The following is a 17,523-nucleotide window of genomic DNA, read 5'->3' as shown; positions in this document are numbered from 1 at the left end:
TGGCAGGCCCACTGCTTGAACGGGCGTCCCTGTTGAAGCAATGCTGGCCTCAGTAACACGTCTGCATCTCCTTCTGGAGAGTCCCGATTTTGTCCCCTCCTACCTGGCAGCTATTCTGACACACGGGGCCAACACGTGTCCTAAGGGCTGCCAGGCTCCTCCTAGGTGTTGTATAAGCATATCTACAAAAGCGCATGCGCACCATTTGAGTTGGGGGCTGCTCCGGCCCCACAAGGGTCACTACTTCATCCTCCATCTTCTTCTTCTTTTGCCCTTTGGCCAACCTGTCCAAGTGCAAAGGTGGTGGGCATGAGCCAAGCCGCAAAGTTTCATCAGCTGTGCAACAGTTCCGCAAACATTGTCCCAAAAGCTTGGTTATTTCCACGTTTGTCTTCCTCTTTATCTTGCGTACACGCTCGGCAACCTACACCTGTGCATCACACGCTTAAGGACGAGCTGTTCCAAAGAACATGATTATAATTATTAGGTCACTGTGTTCTTCCACACTCAGGGAAGTGTTTTTCAAAGACAGTCCAGGAAATACTTGGGGCAGAAGAAAATTCACCTAAACAAGAGTCGGTTACTAGGAAAGATAGAAAGTGAGATGAGAATATGAATTACTGGGTGAAGGGGATAGGCTGAGATTTCAGAGCAGATGGTTATTTCTACTTTTTCCTGTACTATGAAAAAGGTGTATCCTATAGAAGTTTAATGGCTTTTTACCCCAGTTTTCACTAAAAAAGTAAATGGTAACCCGCAAGATAATAAAGTAAAACCTACAACCGAAGAATAAGATCTCTTTTTGAAACAGGAAAAGAAATGGTCAGAGCAAACTTTGATAGATTGGGTGTTTCTTACTTAGCTGGAGCAGAAAGGGGTAGATGTCATGTGAAGATCCAAGAAAACAGAAGAAAGGCAAATAAAATTAATTCCTTGAAAAAGGATAAAAAGGAAGCCAAGAACTTGTACAGTTTAAAATTCACTTCAACTCTTAGAAAAATAATGGATAAATAATAAACTATTTGCAAACAGATTATTAGTTTCTAGCAGGTATGTTTCAAGAATAAATTAGGTTAAATACATCTAATTTTCTCCTGGGAAAGGCATTGTAGGTAGGACCCCAACAATAGAGGTCCAGTGCTTTTATTTCAGCAAGCCTTTTGATGCCATCTCACAGCATTGCTCTTCGGTATGGGAGGGAAATATTGTCTGTAGGAACTAGATGATCTTTGAGGTCCCTTCCAACCCAAGCCATTCTTTGATTCCGTAGTACGAGGTGTCCAAAACTTCTTTGGAAAGCATATGAGGGGTGGGGGAAGTGAGATTTATGCACGTTAATGCACGGATGTGTAAAATATGCCAGATGAGAGGCTCTTAAAGTGCTCTGATGACTATAAAGGGCAGTAATTTCAGTTTTCTGACCAGTTAATGTTAGTTAACACGCACCCCCCTCTGGGTTCGAATGGTTTAGTATCAACATAGGTTCTCTGAGAAGGCTTTGGAGGGAAAAAGTCCCGTTTAGGTAATATTAAGAATCTTTATTAATGAGTTGGATGCTAGAATACATATTGTGCAGACTGGATTTACACCGAATCCCGTCAGGAACGGAACTGCGCCCTCAGCGTTCCGAGGCCGCCGCTCCCTCCCCTCAGCCCCGCTGAGGGGCCCGTAACGGCCCTCCCGCGGGGGGGCGTGGCCTAGGCGGAGGGGCGTGGCCTCGGCGCCCGCGGGGGCGTGGTTAGATGGCGGCGCGCTCCCTTCCCCCCCCACCCCCCCCCGTCGCCCGCTCGCTGATGGGCGGGTCCGGGTATCCCCGCTGCCCGCCTCTGTCGTTGCGGGCGAGTCCATCGCGTTCCGTAACGTGGGGGGGGACAGCCCGGCCCGGATAGCGCATCCCGGGACGGTTCGGAGACGGGAGGAGGAGCGGAGGTAGCGGCGGCGGAACGGCAGCGGACGGCGCCCTGCTGCAGAAGGGGTCGCGGCTCGGGAGGGGGGAGCCGCCCTGACGAACCGGCTCTCCCCTCCCCCCCTCGCCCCCCCTACGTCCCGGCGGGGGATGGTGCGTCCCGCAGCGCGCGCCTTGCTCGCGCGGTTCGGCGGCGGGGGGAGGGGACGCGCCGTGAGGGAGACCCGGGCCCCGCAGGGCTCCTCACGGGGACGGCGCGCGGGGGGGGGGGGGGGGTCGCGGCGGCGGCGGCTCCGACGGCCGGCACCATGTCGGCGGACGAGGACGAGCTGAAAGTCCCGGAGGATATGTTCAAAGACGTCAAGTTCTTCACCGTGGGGGACATCGACCCGAAGGTACCGGCTCCCCCTTCCCCGCTCCAGCACCGGTTTGATGTAACCCCCCCCCCGCTTTGTTGGGGGGGGCAGAATGGAACCTTCCAGCCCCCCTCGCGCGGGCTCGAGGCTCGCGCGCCGCACCCCGAGGGGAGGGGGGAGGGGGGGAGAGGGACGTGGGGGGGGGGGGGGGGGGGCGCGCTCCCGCCTCCCCTCAGGGACCGTTGGGGGGGGGGGGCGTCCGTTAACGGCCGTTCCCGCCGCCATCCCGCCACCGCCATGGGAGCCTTGGGCCGGCGGCGCAGGCCCCGTGGCAGCCCTGCGAGCGGAGGAGGGGCGGGCAGAGGGACTTCCTGCGGGAGACGGGGCCGGGGCGGCGGGGGAACGGGGGCGTCCCCGTCCCCCCCCCCCGGGGCGCCCCACACCGCCCGCACGGCCGCCCCCCGTCAGCGCCCCGCCCGCCTTCACCCCCGTCTGTGGTGCGGGTCCGCGCCTGAGGGGGAGAACGGCTCCCCTGGGCCTTTGTGGGGAGCGCCCGTCGCGTTGGGTTGTGTGGGAAATAAATAAAAGTTTTTGTGTTTTGTCCGCTCGTGTAAGTGTTGGTGGTGCTTTTGGGCCGCGGCGGGGTGTGAAGGGGTTCCAGAGGGAAATTAAAAGTGGTTTCTGCCCTGGGTCCTGTGCTCCAGTCGGTGTTGGGCAGCGGGGTCCTTCAGCTCCTGTCCTGTCACTGACCTGATGAGTTGTTTTTAGTCCCCAGAACAACGGGGTTATACGTTAAAAACAGCCCCGAGCCGTACTTAAACAGGAAAAAAAAAACCAACCCTAAGTCCTTAGACGTGAAATATTTGGAAATGTGAGTAACAACAACTGTATCTAAAGCTATAGCAGCAACATTGTTATGTATAGAAAGATGACTGCAAATAGCATTGGGGCTCTGGTATACCAGTTTTTACATAAATAGCGTCCCAAAAGGCACCTCGTTAGGTTTGTGTTGACACAGCGAGACAGCCAGCAGCATTGCCACAGAGTGAGTAACCAAGCTTTCCTTTAAGCAAGTTTTCACATGTGAAGTTTCATTCTTCATAGCACTTAATGTCATTGTCACGAGGCTCCAGTTTGCTCTGATCAAGCACGCGAAATTCTCAAACATTTGTGGATGGCTTTTCTGGGTTCCAGGTTGACTGTAGTCTTGATAGTTTTTATAAAAACTATGTATATTTGAAGTTCTTGCTTTTTTTTTATACCAATGGGTGATAGGTTGGGTTTGAAAAGAGATCTTCTCCTTCAGCTTTTGGGGATAAGCACGCTTTGAGCAGCTTGTTTCTAAATGTTTTCTCCAAAGACCAGCTATCGTAACAAACACTGAAACAGGCCCAGCACAAGCGAGCACTCTAATCGAAACAAATCCAAGAGTAAGAAAGAAAAAACCCAAACCATAAGATATTCAGGTAAATATCACCATACTCACTACCTGTTAAAACATATGCAGCGTAAACTAGAAGGGAAACAAAAGTCTGGAATCGTGCCTGGATGTTCTTTGGCAAACGAGGGAGAGCCGGGCTGCTGGCGCTCGTCTGAGTCCGTTCCTCTGGGATGTGCACTTGGCTGTTCTCACCTGACAGGAGGCGATAACTAGATGTCAGCTATTAGTATTATTTCTTTTTAAAAATGCTTTCCCTGCTTTCCTAAAAGACGTAAAGCCAAACCATTGAGCTTTGGTCGTACTGGTTAAAATCAATATCAGAGAGAGAGAGAAAATAACGCCTTGTAGTATAAGGACTTTGAGCAGGATATTTGGCTTCTGGTTATCTCATTTTATTATTATTATTTTATGCCTGTTGCCTTACTTCAAAGATTCGAAGTCTTCCTGTTTCTTCTAACTCAAGGTTTAGTGGGAGATAAGGAAGAGGGAATTTCTATGCCAAAAAAATGGAGATGCGCTTCATGGGTTTAAGCTGGCATCTGAGGTGCGGGACCATATCGGGGCTTGTCTGCATTTTATTGACTGGTTACAGCGGTCGGTATGCAAGCACTTACACAGGGAAGATCCTTCAGTACAGCTTCACAGTTTTGCCACTACTTCAGCTGAAGAAGCCACGTGCTCTGGGAAGAGTTTTGAAGCTGACATAAGCCACGTTACTAAAAGTCTTTTCTGAACCACTTTAATCATGGGGCTCTATCATCTGTCACAGTTACGGTGTTTAGACTTGCAGCCTGATGCTGGCAGAACTTTTTGCATGAGCAACTCTTTGCAGCAGCTCTTTGCAGCATTGTTTTGATATTAAAAATCCTATTTCTGCTTCATTAGCTGCAACTTCTTCCTCATGCTGTCAGGTTGGGATGCTGAGCTTTCATTCCGTTCTCTTTTTGGCCTTCCCATAAATAGACAGGCAAAGGGGACTTGGGGAGAGCTGTGCAGGACAACCAGCTTGTGTCCCGTTCCTTGGGGATGTTGTTCAATTTCTACTATTTTCAAGCACTTTATCTTGATTTGTTTCCTGTCAGAATTGCAGCACCAGTAGTAAAGTTTTACCAGTATTAAAGCTACTAATTTCTGAATAATAAAAGGAAAGAATAATCTTAACTGGCATTTTCAGTATTTGAACTCTAGACTTTTATTTTGAATGTTTTTCTCCTCTTCCACCCCACCCCCTCCACCTTCTGTGCTACTTTTATTCCCATACAAGTGAGTCCCGTTTGGTATGGACAGGGCTGGATTCATCGCACAGATCTCTACGACTGAGTTGAGAGAATGATAACATTTAAATCAACATTTTCTGCATTGGCCTTTCAAAAACGGGAATAAGATGTGCTTTGTAAGTTGTAAGAGGTTTTGCATTTTCTGATATTGAAATACTCTTAATCCTCTATCAATTCTTTTCCCAGTGTAGCAGCCCTTTATTAGAAGTTGCCCCTTCTCAGGACAGTGGTTAGTTTTTTTTTTTCTTTTCTTGCAAATCCTTCTAATATCCATTTTTTTAATGTGTGGTTGCCTTTTTGCTTTTTTTTCACCTGTTGCTTCCATAGCTACTGACTCAGTAACTTTGCCTTTCCGTACTTTGCTCAACGTTCATTCAAAGGCTTCTGAAGCTAACAACTGGAAAATCAAATGCAGGATTTCTTAGTCTGCCTGAGAAAGAATAGGTTTTGAAGGAATATGTATTTTGGAAAAATGTTGAAAACACCAAATTTCTATGCCAGCCTGAATTACTTTGGAAAGTAAAACTTCAGCTTCAGTCGTTAAAATGTGGCAGAGTTGCAAACTGTTGGAAATCAAGGTTTAAAAGGGATGCTTTGCCAACCACAAAGAGTGCTGTCTGCTTGTACAGAACGAGAAGCCTGTACTCGTTCCTCTATCTAGACGACTAACGTGTCTTCTCTCTTTATTGTTTTTCTCAAATAAAGGTGATAATAATTGTTTGCTTCTCCCTGTTCTCTTTTGGGTTTAGGTTATTCAGCTTCTGAAGGCTGGGAAGGCAAAGGAGGTTTCTTACAATGCACTTGCTTCTCATATTATTTCGGAAGACGGGGACAATCCAGAGGTTGGAGAGTCTCGTGAAGTTTTCGATCTCCCGGTGGTAAAGGTGAGCGGCTCAGCCAGCACATCCGTTAAGTCCTGACACAGATACCTCATTATAACACAAAGTATTCCTCTTTAGATAATGTCCAAAGGAAATGTATCTTTAACATTTTTTTTCTTGTTTCATGAACTTTTATGCTGAGTTACAAATGTCTGTTACAATTCTGTCCTCTCCTTTCTCTCTCTCATTACTCTGTTATCTCTCCATACTTTGTTCGTTTTACTGTTGAGTGTGTGTGTCTCCATTCCCTGGTGTTTTCTCCTGCCTGGCAATTCCTCCTTCAATCTTCTGTGGGATCGTGGCCTGTTCAGCTTGACTTCAGAGCTGTTTCTGATGGGAAAGTTCCTATAAGTTTCTGGCAATGCAAAAAAAAAAAACAACAAAAACACACAACTTTGTAAAATAAATAATAATTGATTTTTTTTGTCTCTCTTTTTTTAACACATAATTGGTGAGGTGCAGAGTCGTTTACTGGATTCTGCATATGTGTATGGTGTTAATTTTAAACAATAGAAACTCTTAGAAAAATAACTTTTTTCCCTCTGTTTTATTTTTTTTCGTGCCTTTTGGCTTTTTTCTTTTTTTTTCACACTGAAATTATTGGTATTTTGTTTTTCCAGTGAAAGTTTACAAGCTTCATATTTGAAAATGTGAGCTGCTTGTTCTGCAAGTCGTGAGCGATTAAAAAAATCGTTATTATTTCTCTGCCAGTACGTGGTTTTGGATTATTTTGTCCATATGGTTGCAGGTGACAGTAGTGAATTCTGATGGCTTGTAGCATGAGAGTTCGTCTGGCAGTGTAGAAGTATGAATTAACAGATTCCAAAAAATAAAGGGTGCTTAGCTAGAGACCTTATGGTTATAGTGGGTGTGCTGATTAATTTTAAGCTTAGCTCCTATTTTTAATATCTTCCCCTTATAAAGTGTTTTGTGGTACAATTTCAGTCTTACAAACAACAAGACTGCAGCCACTCTCGTGGGAAGGGAGGGCATCGGTGTCCTAGCAGTGCCTTCTGCTGTCAAACGCCTTTTACTTAAACAATTTAATTTTCTTTTGAAGTACTTCTAACTAAATTTTCTTTTGTTTGCCAAAAAAGACAGCAGGTCTTTCAGTGATGTCACTTAATTGGACCTGAAAACATCACAGCGTGATCTATAACCAAGAAGGTTAGACTTAGTATCGAGGGAGTGGGAGTCAGAGGCAAAGGTAGCTTGCTACAGAAAGAAAAGGGATGGAGAATAAGGAAGAGAAAAATATGAGGGAGAAAAACCTCTTTTTTTTTTTGGCAAAGTTGAATATTATTTTCTAATACCTTTTTTTTCTAAGGGAGAGAGAATAGCAGAAACTGGGGCACCATAAACATGGTTACCACAATATATGCACGTGTGTGTATATATGTTTATATGTATATATTTGTTTTTTGGAGGAAAAATCATGTCATACTGAATGTGACATCGCTCCTTCCCCCTTCTCACTTCTAAGCTGTAGGAGACCCCTTCCTGTGTAAGGTTATGGTTCCTCACTCCTTGGTCATGAGTGTAAGGTAGGGGATGTTGGTTGTTGTTTTGTTTTTTTTTTAGAGCAGGGAGAACTTAAAAAGGAGAACAGGTGAATAAATACCGTAAATAGTGTTCAAGGAATAATAGAAGGACAAGAAAAATGTTCCCATATTACTACATGATCTTTGAGAAGTCTTTTTTAACGTTTACAAATCAATCAGAACAGTTCTTTCATAAAGGCGTTAGTAAACTGTCTGTAAAGCACTTAGACTTTAAAGCTGAGAGATGTATATTCAAACTAGATGTAGTACAAACTTAGACATTAACTCACATTTCATTCATGCAGACAGAGTTTTTTAACATCTTACGGCTTTTATTTTTCAGCCTTCCTGGGTGACTTTGTCTGTTCGCTGTGGAGCTCTTCTGCCGTATCCTTTAAGTTCAAATTTGATGAAATTTTGTAGGAAATGTGTTAAAATGTGTTTCCATCCAGTCATTAAAGACGCATGTATGTACATGTATGTGCATCTTACATTTTTAAAATGATAGGATGTGTGTTGCCTTCTAGGATCGTAACGTGCTTAGAACTTCTTTGTTTTACTTCACTTTTCCTCTCCCTTGGGCTATTTTGGCTGCTTAATAAGCACTTGCAAGAAAATTGTCATCACATGGACTCAGCCATTTTAGCTGGAAGTTGATAATTAACTGTGAGGATCCAGGAAAAATGCTGGCATTCAGTAAGGGGGCAAATGTTAGTTCTGAGTGGAATGGCCTATTTACTGCCTTTTTGAGAAACAAAATGAAGGAGAGAAGAAGCACACAATAACTCATATCCATACTCTGTATTATAAATAACGCTTTGTTAACAAATAGGGGGAATATTCCTGTTATTGGAGTAGTCTGTCCTTGCCTTTGGCAGACCCTTGTTGTTCATTTTGGTTAGATTTATGTTTAACTTGTTTGGAGCTCATATTCTTGCATATGGATGGTGTAGTCCATTTTACCATTTTACAGTTTTTCTTTGGATCACAGACATGATGACAGTGGCTGTTGTTAGAGAAAGAAACTCATGCATTTTTTACCTCAGACCATTCATGATAAAGATTATGTATATGGAGAAGCTGGAGCAGAGCAGTACGTTCCGGTACAGATACCAGCAGATGATTGCACTGAACAGTGCCAAGCCTAGGGAGGGATGCTCTCAGACAGGAGAACCCATTTTGGAAGGATAGTGGTGGTGGTGTCCATAATGGAAAACGAGGTGGTGTAACCAAAAATCCAGGTGTTCATGTTGGGAATTCAGGTCTTAATTTGTCTCAGTCATTTATGATTGAAGTTTTATGCTTAGTATTTCAAGATATATGCCTTTGCATCTCACTGTGTCTCGTCTGTTTTGGAGATACTCTGTGTATTGTCTACACCCCAAGAGAATTCACCTCAGAGAGTGAGCTGTAGGAAAGGAAAGCATTGAATCAATCAGAAGAAAAAAAAATGTATTGAGGTCTTTACTGGGGTTTTAACTGTAACAATCAACATGTCAAATAGGTTTCACCAGTTAGCATGAAACACTTGCCATAGTCATGGACAACCATCTGACCTAAGGAGAAGAAAGTTTTCTGTAAATGACTTGGCTTCCAAACGGAAAAGATGCACCAAACGTTACATGTCAAAACCCCAAATAGCAGAACTACTTCTACATTTGAAATAAATGGATTGTTGTGATGTGGTTTAAGCTGGTGATTTTTTAGTGTTTTGCATTTAGAAATAAAAAATGTGTTTATCAGCCCATCCTTATCAGGTTTGCAGCGTACAGTTGTTTATGTCAATGTAAGCCCTGTCCTCCCTGTTCGTTAGGGCTGTTTTGGAAAAAAAACAAACTCGGAATTAGCTACTTTCTCATACTTGTGTAATCTAGTGTTGTGTTGTTGGTGTTCTTTTCTCCCATAGAGAAGTTGCACTATTAGGAAATAAGTCTTCCATTTGAAACCAGGTGTCTGTAAAAGGATGTTTTTAAAAGTGCTGACGTTATTACATACTCAGAAGAGAAAGGAACAGATAAAAACTACTGAGCGATGCAGTCCATAACCAAATTGTAGCAGTAAATGTGGGAATGCAGCCCTGAATGGCTGTTGCTTAGGAAGTTTTATTGTGGTTATATACGGATGGCCAAAGGAAAAGCCCACGTCTCAGTCGTATCATATTCTTGGGGTGCGTGGAAGGAGAGGGCTTTGTACACCTGTCGGCAATAAATGTGTACTTGGACGTTTGCCTTTATTTCTGGCCCTTCATGTCCTTAGAACCTGGTGGTTTGGGATTATATTCAGAGCCTTATAGTGCTCACTAAAATGGGTTGTTAAGTCTTAACATTGTTCTGTTTCAGTCTCTTTATGGCTTCTAGCGCAGTGGCATCCGGCCTTTCATTAGGGTTTTAGGTACTGCAATAATGAAAAAAATGGAGTAGTTATTTCTGTTAGCTTTTTTTCTGGTTGATTGCTTTTGGGCTCTCTTTTGGCAGGGCTTTGAGATTCTGCACTTTAGTCTTCTGTTTATGTTTTAATTTGGAGTAATACTCAAAATACTGAATTTACTGAAGAAGCAAGTCCTAGAAATATCTTTAGTCAATTAAATACATGGATGCAGCAAGAGCAAAGACTTTGTTTGCATACCAGTTTCAGTACTTACTTCCTTGGCATTTGTCTATGTAGAAAAAGTTAATACAGGATAAAAGCCCAATAATTTTGTCTGTTCCTTATAAATACATTTTAACTTTCCACTCTAAAAGTTATTTTCACCGGGGGGACTTGAGAAAGCAGAGTGCTCTGTTCACTGCGAGGTGCTGTCAGCAAAATCTGACTAAACTGCTGTTGAAGGGAAGTAACAGAAAAACGAATCTTGGAGGAGAAGAAATCGCAGTCTTGTGTGTGAAAACTTCAGTTATAATACCATAAAGAGGGCAGCAAAAGCACAAGTGAGGCAGGTTTATTCTTCCCTGGTCTTGTACAGATGAAAGGAGAGGGGCCATCAGAGCATTTCTGTCTGTTACTGAGGAAAAAAGAGGTGAGCTTTGTTGCGTTCACTCTGTTTTGTTTTCCAGATCCACTCGGAACACTGTTTTGCTGCTTCTGACTGTTCTAACATGGCCTATATAATTCCTGCTTTTAATGGACCTCTTGCAAGTTAGGTACTGAGTTGTTGCTGCTCTAAGTGCTAGCAGCAGGTGATAAGGCAAGGGGTGGGCAACCGTGCGCTGCTGAAAGATGCAGTGCTGAAACTGCCTGAGATGAAATACTAAGACATGCAGTGAGTTTCAAGGCATTCTTTGGATTTGGAGCACTCTGGATAATGGCAGTAATCTGTTCTGAAGTTTTAACGTGTCCTGGGCTTTGTTGTCAGCTTTCTGTGTGGATCTCAAAGTTTAACTATTGCTGGTGCTCCTGTCAGCAGCATAGGGAGGGTAATTTTGTTTGACTAAAGTCTCAGTATGCAGCTGCACAGTAACACGATGCACAACTGTTTCTGTAGTCATTTTTTCCAAGGAATTATGCGTGTATCTTAAACACAAAACCATGTGAAAGTGTAGAAGAGGCAAAAAGGTCACAGAAGTCAGCTGGTCTGTCTGTCATGTCGCTTCTGTCAGACCACTCTTCTATTTCATCAGTCTCCCATAATGGAAACTTATTTCTTATTTTTCCCCATTCATCTTACAGTGCCTCACTGTTGTATTGCTAGAGTTTAAGCTCAATACCATGCTGCTGTCTAACCCCGTTTTGCTTTATTTGAGACACCGAACAGAGAATTCTCTTTTCATTCGGCAGCCTTTTATGGACTTGAAGATGTTAACTACTTAAGCCCATCGATTCTGGTTCTTTCAGTTCCCTCTCATAAGTCATGTTTACTAGGTCTGTAGGAAAAAAAAAAAAATACCTCATTGCTCTTTTCACATACTGCTTCATTTATACATCTCTTTCAAGCATCTGAAAACAAATATGCATTGCTGTCAGAGATCTTGTTGAGTGTTGAAAGTATGGTGGAAAACTGCACGTTACTTTCAGGCTGTGTTTCTGTTTTTACATCCCAGTGTGATGTTTTTTTTTTCAGTTTGTGATTCACAGTAGCACCTAGTTTTTTTTTTTCCATCTGAATCTGTTGCCTGGCCAACTTTATTTCCAGTGTTATACCTTGGTAGGAGAAAAATTAGATGGGGGTATATTTGGTACTTTCTTATAGCGAGTGACCTGCCTGCTGCTGTTCTTAGATAATCTCTCTAAAACTTCACAGGTGTTCAACTTTAATTCCAGAAAACAATGGTAAATTTTTCTTGTGCGCCATGTTCATTCTGTTTTGTCCGTTGCTGACTGTAACGAAACTTTCTTCCCTGGATTCTCCTGTACTTCTAGGTATGGAAGATAAGCACTGACTGATAATGGAAGGAAGCTCTTGCTAATGGATTGACTCCTGTAAGCTTTACTTAGAATCAGAGAATTCAGGTTAGAAAAGACCTCTAAGATCATCTGGTCCAACCTTTAACCTAGTACTGCCAAGTCCACCATTAAACCATATCCCTAAGCTCTACATCTACACATTTTTTGATGCCCTCCAGGGATGGTGACTCAACCACTTCCCTAGGCAGCCTGTTAAAATACTTCAAAACCCTTTCGGTGAAGAAATTTTTCCTAATATCCCACCTAAACCTCCCCAGCCTACTTCCTGTGGTAAGCATCCTGGGATAGGTGAAGATGTTCTAGGAAGAGAAAAGTTTGTAATGTTAACCAAAATTGGTCATAATGGCTCAGGTGTCCTGATCCACTTTATACTTTTTTTTTCTGGTATGTACAACTTGAATCGTAAATAATACATGTGCTTTTAAAAATACTTGATAATACCAGAGAGGTACTATGCACAATAGTTGATTTTCTTCCAGTATCCCCCAGGAAACTTCTGTTTAGCTTATTTTGCATCCTTGACACCTGCTTTTCAGCGTAAATGGCTTCTCTCCGGAATCATGTCAGGTCTTTTTTGGAGTCACTGCCTGTCTCTCTCAGGTAAGAAGTGAACCATGTTTCAGTCTACCTCAGCGTACAAACTGTGTGATACTTTGTTTTTCTGAGGACAGGGATCAGTTTTTCTGTTGTAATGTGACTTTTTTCCTTGTGTGTTAGGCGAGTTATCACCTAAAACAACTGTTCACTGGAAAATAGTTTTTCACTGAAAATGAAGACTCAAGCATTTGAAACTGAACTGAAATTTGAATCAGCAATATATCTCGAATTTATTTATCACCAGCAGCATGGTGATTCTAAAATGAAGAGCACAGTGGAGTATGAAATCTTAGCTCCTTAACAATATTCAGTGAACGTGCTGTACCTGCTTACACGCTGAAACCTTAACAGGGTTGTCAGTGAGTAAAATAAGTGGAAATGGCTTCAGTGGCTTGTGTTCGTTCACAGCTCTGTAGATCTGTGAGTAGTCTGATGATCTTTGTGTGTGTGCGGATGAACAGGATCAGGAGCCAGGTGCTAGTGGTGCGCACGTGTGCTGTAGACCTCTTAACAAATCATTCTGTAATGCAGTCATTAAATCTGAATGTTAATGGCTTAAACACACATGGCTTTCTTGGCAGGGCTGAACACGAGTTGTTAGAAATAAACACTTGATGTGTTTACGTAGGCTAGTAATTTGGTCTGCTTGTCAAATTCTGTTGAATGAATCTAAACAGGTCGCCTAAGGTAACGAATAAATCGTGTTTGCTTGATCACTAACTTCTACTTCTTGTGAAAGGTGATGTCCTAGTGTTGAGTTTTTACGGAAGTGAAGGACATTTGCTTCTCTGTACAGGTTAAAATGATTGCTTAATGTCTTTTTGTTGTCTTTGTCACCCTTTTTTCCTTGTAACTTCCACGTTAATTTGGTACTTGAAAGTGATGGGTAATGTATTAGCCAGATTTGAAAGTGCTATGTCAGGAATTGTACTAAAATTCTTTGAGTGGAGGCAGCTTGTTCACAGACGTAAGAGACCTATTTACCTTCCTCATAGGTTTCATCTGAAGACCGAAGCACGCTGTGGGCTTTGATTACTTTTTATGGAGGGAATTGCCAGCTGAGCCTAAATAAGAAGTGTACTCATTTGATTGTGCCTGAGCCGAAGGGGGTAAGAGTTTATTATGCGTACAATTCTTCTTGGTGTAGCCACCATTTGCTTTTGAATAATCCAAAATGTTCCTTCTCCATGAAGTTAAGATCCTTAAGCTTGTTTGTTAGACTTGAACAGTTAAATTCACCACAATTATGCGTTGCAGTTAATCAGTTGGTGTTTATTTTTTGCATGGCTTTAAGCCTCATTAATTCAAAATATGTCCAATTTCATGTTGTTATCTGTATGTCTCGTTGAATAAAGCGTATTCTTTATTCTGTTTGTCCTAAACTAATTTGACATATCATAATCATGAATGATTGTGGTTTGTTTATCTGTAGCTAGAATCAAGGAAGAAAAATGAAAGCTACAGAATTGAAAAATCGAGTAAAATGCCTTAGATGTTACATGGGGAAAGGAATTAAAGATAACTCTCAAGTCCCTCAACTCTTTCCTCTTAAAGAGAGATGGTAGGATAAACAGTGCACAGCATTCCTGCACAAGTTCTGATTGATAAAGTAGTCATGCTTCAAAACACTCCCTTTTAGGAAATCAAATGTTGCTGACTTTCTACAAATAGAGAAACTGAATCAGAAAGCTTAGGTAGCTGGCTGAAGGCAGCACCGAGCCCATAAGAACAGGCTTCGGTACTGTAGTGATTGGTTATAATACTACTGAAACTTCCTGGTGTGTTCAGGTAGTCATCTCATAAAGAAGAAATACATTTGCAATTGATTTAGTCTGGTTTCACTAAAAATACTTAAATTGAAGCTCACTTAACAAAAATTTGCTTGGATTTTTCTGGTCAATGCAGTGGATGGAGCGAGTTTTCGGTTTTTTGTTTTCTTTTTTGTCCTTTAATAACGCGAGAGCATTTTCAATTATTTGACTGAGTAGCTCTAAGATCTATATAATACCTCCTTAGATTAATATGTAAAATTTTGTCAAGTTTCCAATATTATTTCATATAAATTTAATGTGTTTCTGTTTCGCCAACAACCCTTTTAGTATTTCTAAGCTAATGTAAACCATCTAATATTAAGATGGAGAAAAACATATGGGTAGTGGGATGTCATTAAACTCGTGTGTGGAATACGTAGGAAAGTGCTTTAGAATAGATTTATTCTAAAAAACAGAAATGTGCTGAAGAAGAGGAAATTACTGGGAGAAGAGAAGGTTGCTTGGACAGTGCAGGCATGGGAAATGCTTGCTTTTTCTTCCTTGTTTCATGTAAAACTTTAAATAAGAACTTTTTATTTATTTATTTTTGCTTAAAGACAAGATTTGTCTTCGGTGGAAGCTAAAAGTATGTATTGAACACCATCCTAGTTGTTGTCTCTGCCACAACGAAATGTAATGCTTGATTGAAGAGCTTTGCTAAGTAAGATACAGTTTTAATAGGCGATGGTATGATTTAAGGCAACACTTCTTAAATGTATAAGCTTTTAAGAACAAAGGATACTTTCTTAAGTTTGCCACTTGAATGGAGGAAAACACAGTAGCATTTCATATCTTTAGAACGAAATAAATATCTTGTTTAATTTCCATAATCATTGAACGGGGACAGATTTATAGGATGATTACTTAAAATACATCTGTGCCTGCTGTTCTGACATAATACTACAAAGGAACCTGCAGCAGTTTGTAATGAGAAGAGTTTTGACACTAGCGAAAACTTAAATGATTGCTTTGACTAAACACAAGATGATAAAACAAGATTCTTAATAATTCTCGCCACAAAAAAAGAATGAAAATTCATATCTGCAAATAAACTTGGTTTCGTCTGTAATCTCTTTATTGTGTATGAATGACAGTTTCATTGTAGGAAATAACTCCAGAGAATCATTAAATTAAATTAATTTCCTCTGAATGCTCTGGTTTTTAATTTATATTGTCTGACATACAAAGAAAATCCCAGCTCAATCGCTCTCAAATATTAGATCCTGAAATTAGTTTCAAATCTTATGCTGAAAGTTTTTTCACTATTTTAATATTTGTGAGGAGTTTGTATCAAAGAAGACATTTGAATAAATGGAACGCTCAACCTGTGTGTACTTCTGCTCAGTTAGGAAAGGAAGTAGAGAAGTTCCCATATTTCTGTACATCATCAAACAGTGAAATGGTAAGGAGGATGGGAGGGATAACATTTTCTACCTTGTCAATATCATAACCTCTTAGTAAAATGGATTTAGCTAATATGAGGACAGAAATGTAACTTCCAAGTTGAGGGCAACATTAGGGTTTGCAACTTCTGGGCAAGTGTATGGGAAGTACCCTACTGTTTCCTGATGTATATTCCTGCTGAAATTCATTCTTTCAGCGATCAGCTCTTGAATATTCATCTTTGCTTTATTGTGAAATTCTCATTTTCCCTGAATGCTTTTTCATGATGCTTTATACTTCAGTGGAGCAAGCCGGAATGTATCGAGGCTCGCCTTTATGTCCACCTTGAGAGCAGCTGCGTCTGAGTATTTACTGTGACATTCCTGCTGGTGTTCTGAAAAACTTTCTCAGGACCAAATATCTTTCTGAATCCTTAAGTTTTAGAAGAATTTGAGTAATGGTGTTTTGCAAGTGAAGACTTTGTCTTCTGCATTTGTGCCTCCTGAGTCCATCATATGGTAAATGTGGATCTTGTTTAAATCAGTTTGAACCTGTGGCACCAGTAGCGTGGTCTGTCCTGTTGGTTCTGGAAGAGAGCAGTTCGTCATTGAACAACAATCTCTTGCAATCTGCTTGTCCATGCTCTAGCTGAGCCCCTCCAAAAGCTAGGGTGCCGTGTTTTTTGTTTGTTCTTTGTTTTTGTCATTAAATTGATCGTTTTTATCTTTTTTCATAGGAGAAATACGAATGTGCTTGTAAACATGACGTCATTAAAATTGTGACACCAGACTGGGTACTGGATTCTGTAGCTGATAAGTCTCGAAAAGAAGAGACTCCTTATCATCCTCGCTTAATTATATACGAGGAAGAGGAGGAGGAGGAAGAGGAGGAAGAAGCAGAAAATGAAGAGCAAGATTCTCAAAATGAAGCCAGTACTGATGAGAAATTATCAAGCCCAGCATCTTCTCGAGAAGGGTCACCTTTGGGTGATCAAGTTTTCTCGCCAAAATCTACTACTGCTGATAAGGCAAAAGGGGAACTGATGTTTGATGATTCTTCAGATTCTTCTCCGGAAAAGCAAGAGAGGAATTTGAATTGGACGCCAGCTGAAGTTCCCCAGGCATCCACAGCAAAGCGTAGGTTGCCTCAAGGGAAAGACTCCGGGTTAATTAATTTGTGTGCCAATGTCCCGCCAGTGCCAGGGAATATCTTGCCTCCGGATATGAGAGGCAATTTGATGGCTTCGGTCCAAGGTGCCCAAAGTTCTGATCGACAAGAAATGATGGCTGCGTGGAGCCCGGCAGTGCGGACGTTAAGGAATATTACTAATAGTGCTGATATTCAGCAGATTAATAGACCGTCAAATGTAGCACATGTAAGTGTTGGATTTTTCATTTATAAGATATTGGACTTTTTATTAGGAACTAATGTGTCCGAGAATTTAAGTTTCCTTTTACTGTCCTCTGAATGTGCAAAGGAGTAAAAGTTCTCTGCATTACTTAGAAGATGTAGCCAAATTGGTAACCTCATAATAATAAGTAACTTCTTTCCTAGCAGGTTCATAGAAGTAAGAGTGTGCGTGGAAAAAACGTTAAAGAGTAAAGCCATGTTCCACTGTGGCTTGGTTTAGAGTTTCATGGTGTTTCAGTATTGATTTCTTTATAAGAAGGGGAAAAAATGATTGAAGTAATTTAGTTAGTTTAGAGAACCTGATTTCGTAGCCTTCAAGGTTTTTACTCAGCGCAAGGAATTATTAGTGGTACAAACACACCAAACTGTAAAATGGATTGTGCTCCCAGTAGGGTCAGTTCTATCCTGTTCTGTTCTGCTGGGCATCATTAAGTTGTGGTACAGCATAGCCAGGATTGTGATGCACAAGTCCTAACTTACAACTTTTTATGTCAGTCATAGTTGAAATAATTGTAGCTT

At 41.6% G+C, this 17,523-nt stretch overlaps 1 protein-coding gene across 2 annotated transcripts in view; it reads left to right on the top strand.

The window, feature by feature from the left end:
- The first annotated feature begins 1,922 nt into the window (after positions 1-1,922).
- The window catches only part of PAXIP1 (PAX interacting protein 1), a 33,075-nt gene continuing 17,474 nt past the window's right edge, over positions 1,923-17,523 (top strand). The window contains exons 1-6 of one of the 2 annotated variants that reach the window (XM_080578893.1): positions 1,923-2,059; positions 5,730-5,864; positions 7,746-7,789; positions 12,340-12,403; positions 13,396-13,509; positions 16,331-16,969. In XM_080578893.1, the coding sequence (XP_080435019.1) occupies positions 2,057-2,059; positions 5,730-5,864; positions 7,746-7,789; positions 12,340-12,403; positions 13,396-13,509; positions 16,331-16,969 (999 nt within the window). In that variant the 5' untranslated portion in view covers positions 1,923-2,056. Of the gene's footprint in view, positions 2,060-2,102; positions 2,302-5,729; positions 5,865-7,745; positions 7,790-12,339; positions 12,404-13,395; positions 13,510-16,330; positions 16,970-17,523 lie in introns of those variants that run through there. The other variant, XM_080578892.1, reaches the window with a different exon arrangement.

The sequence above is a fragment of the Anser brachyrhynchus genome (genome assembly GCF_964034855.1).
Source record: "Anser brachyrhynchus genome assembly, chromosome: 2".
NCBI lineage: Eukaryota > Metazoa > Chordata > Aves > Anseriformes > Anatidae > Anser > Anser brachyrhynchus.
This window is presented reverse-complemented; position numbering and strand designations above follow the sequence as displayed.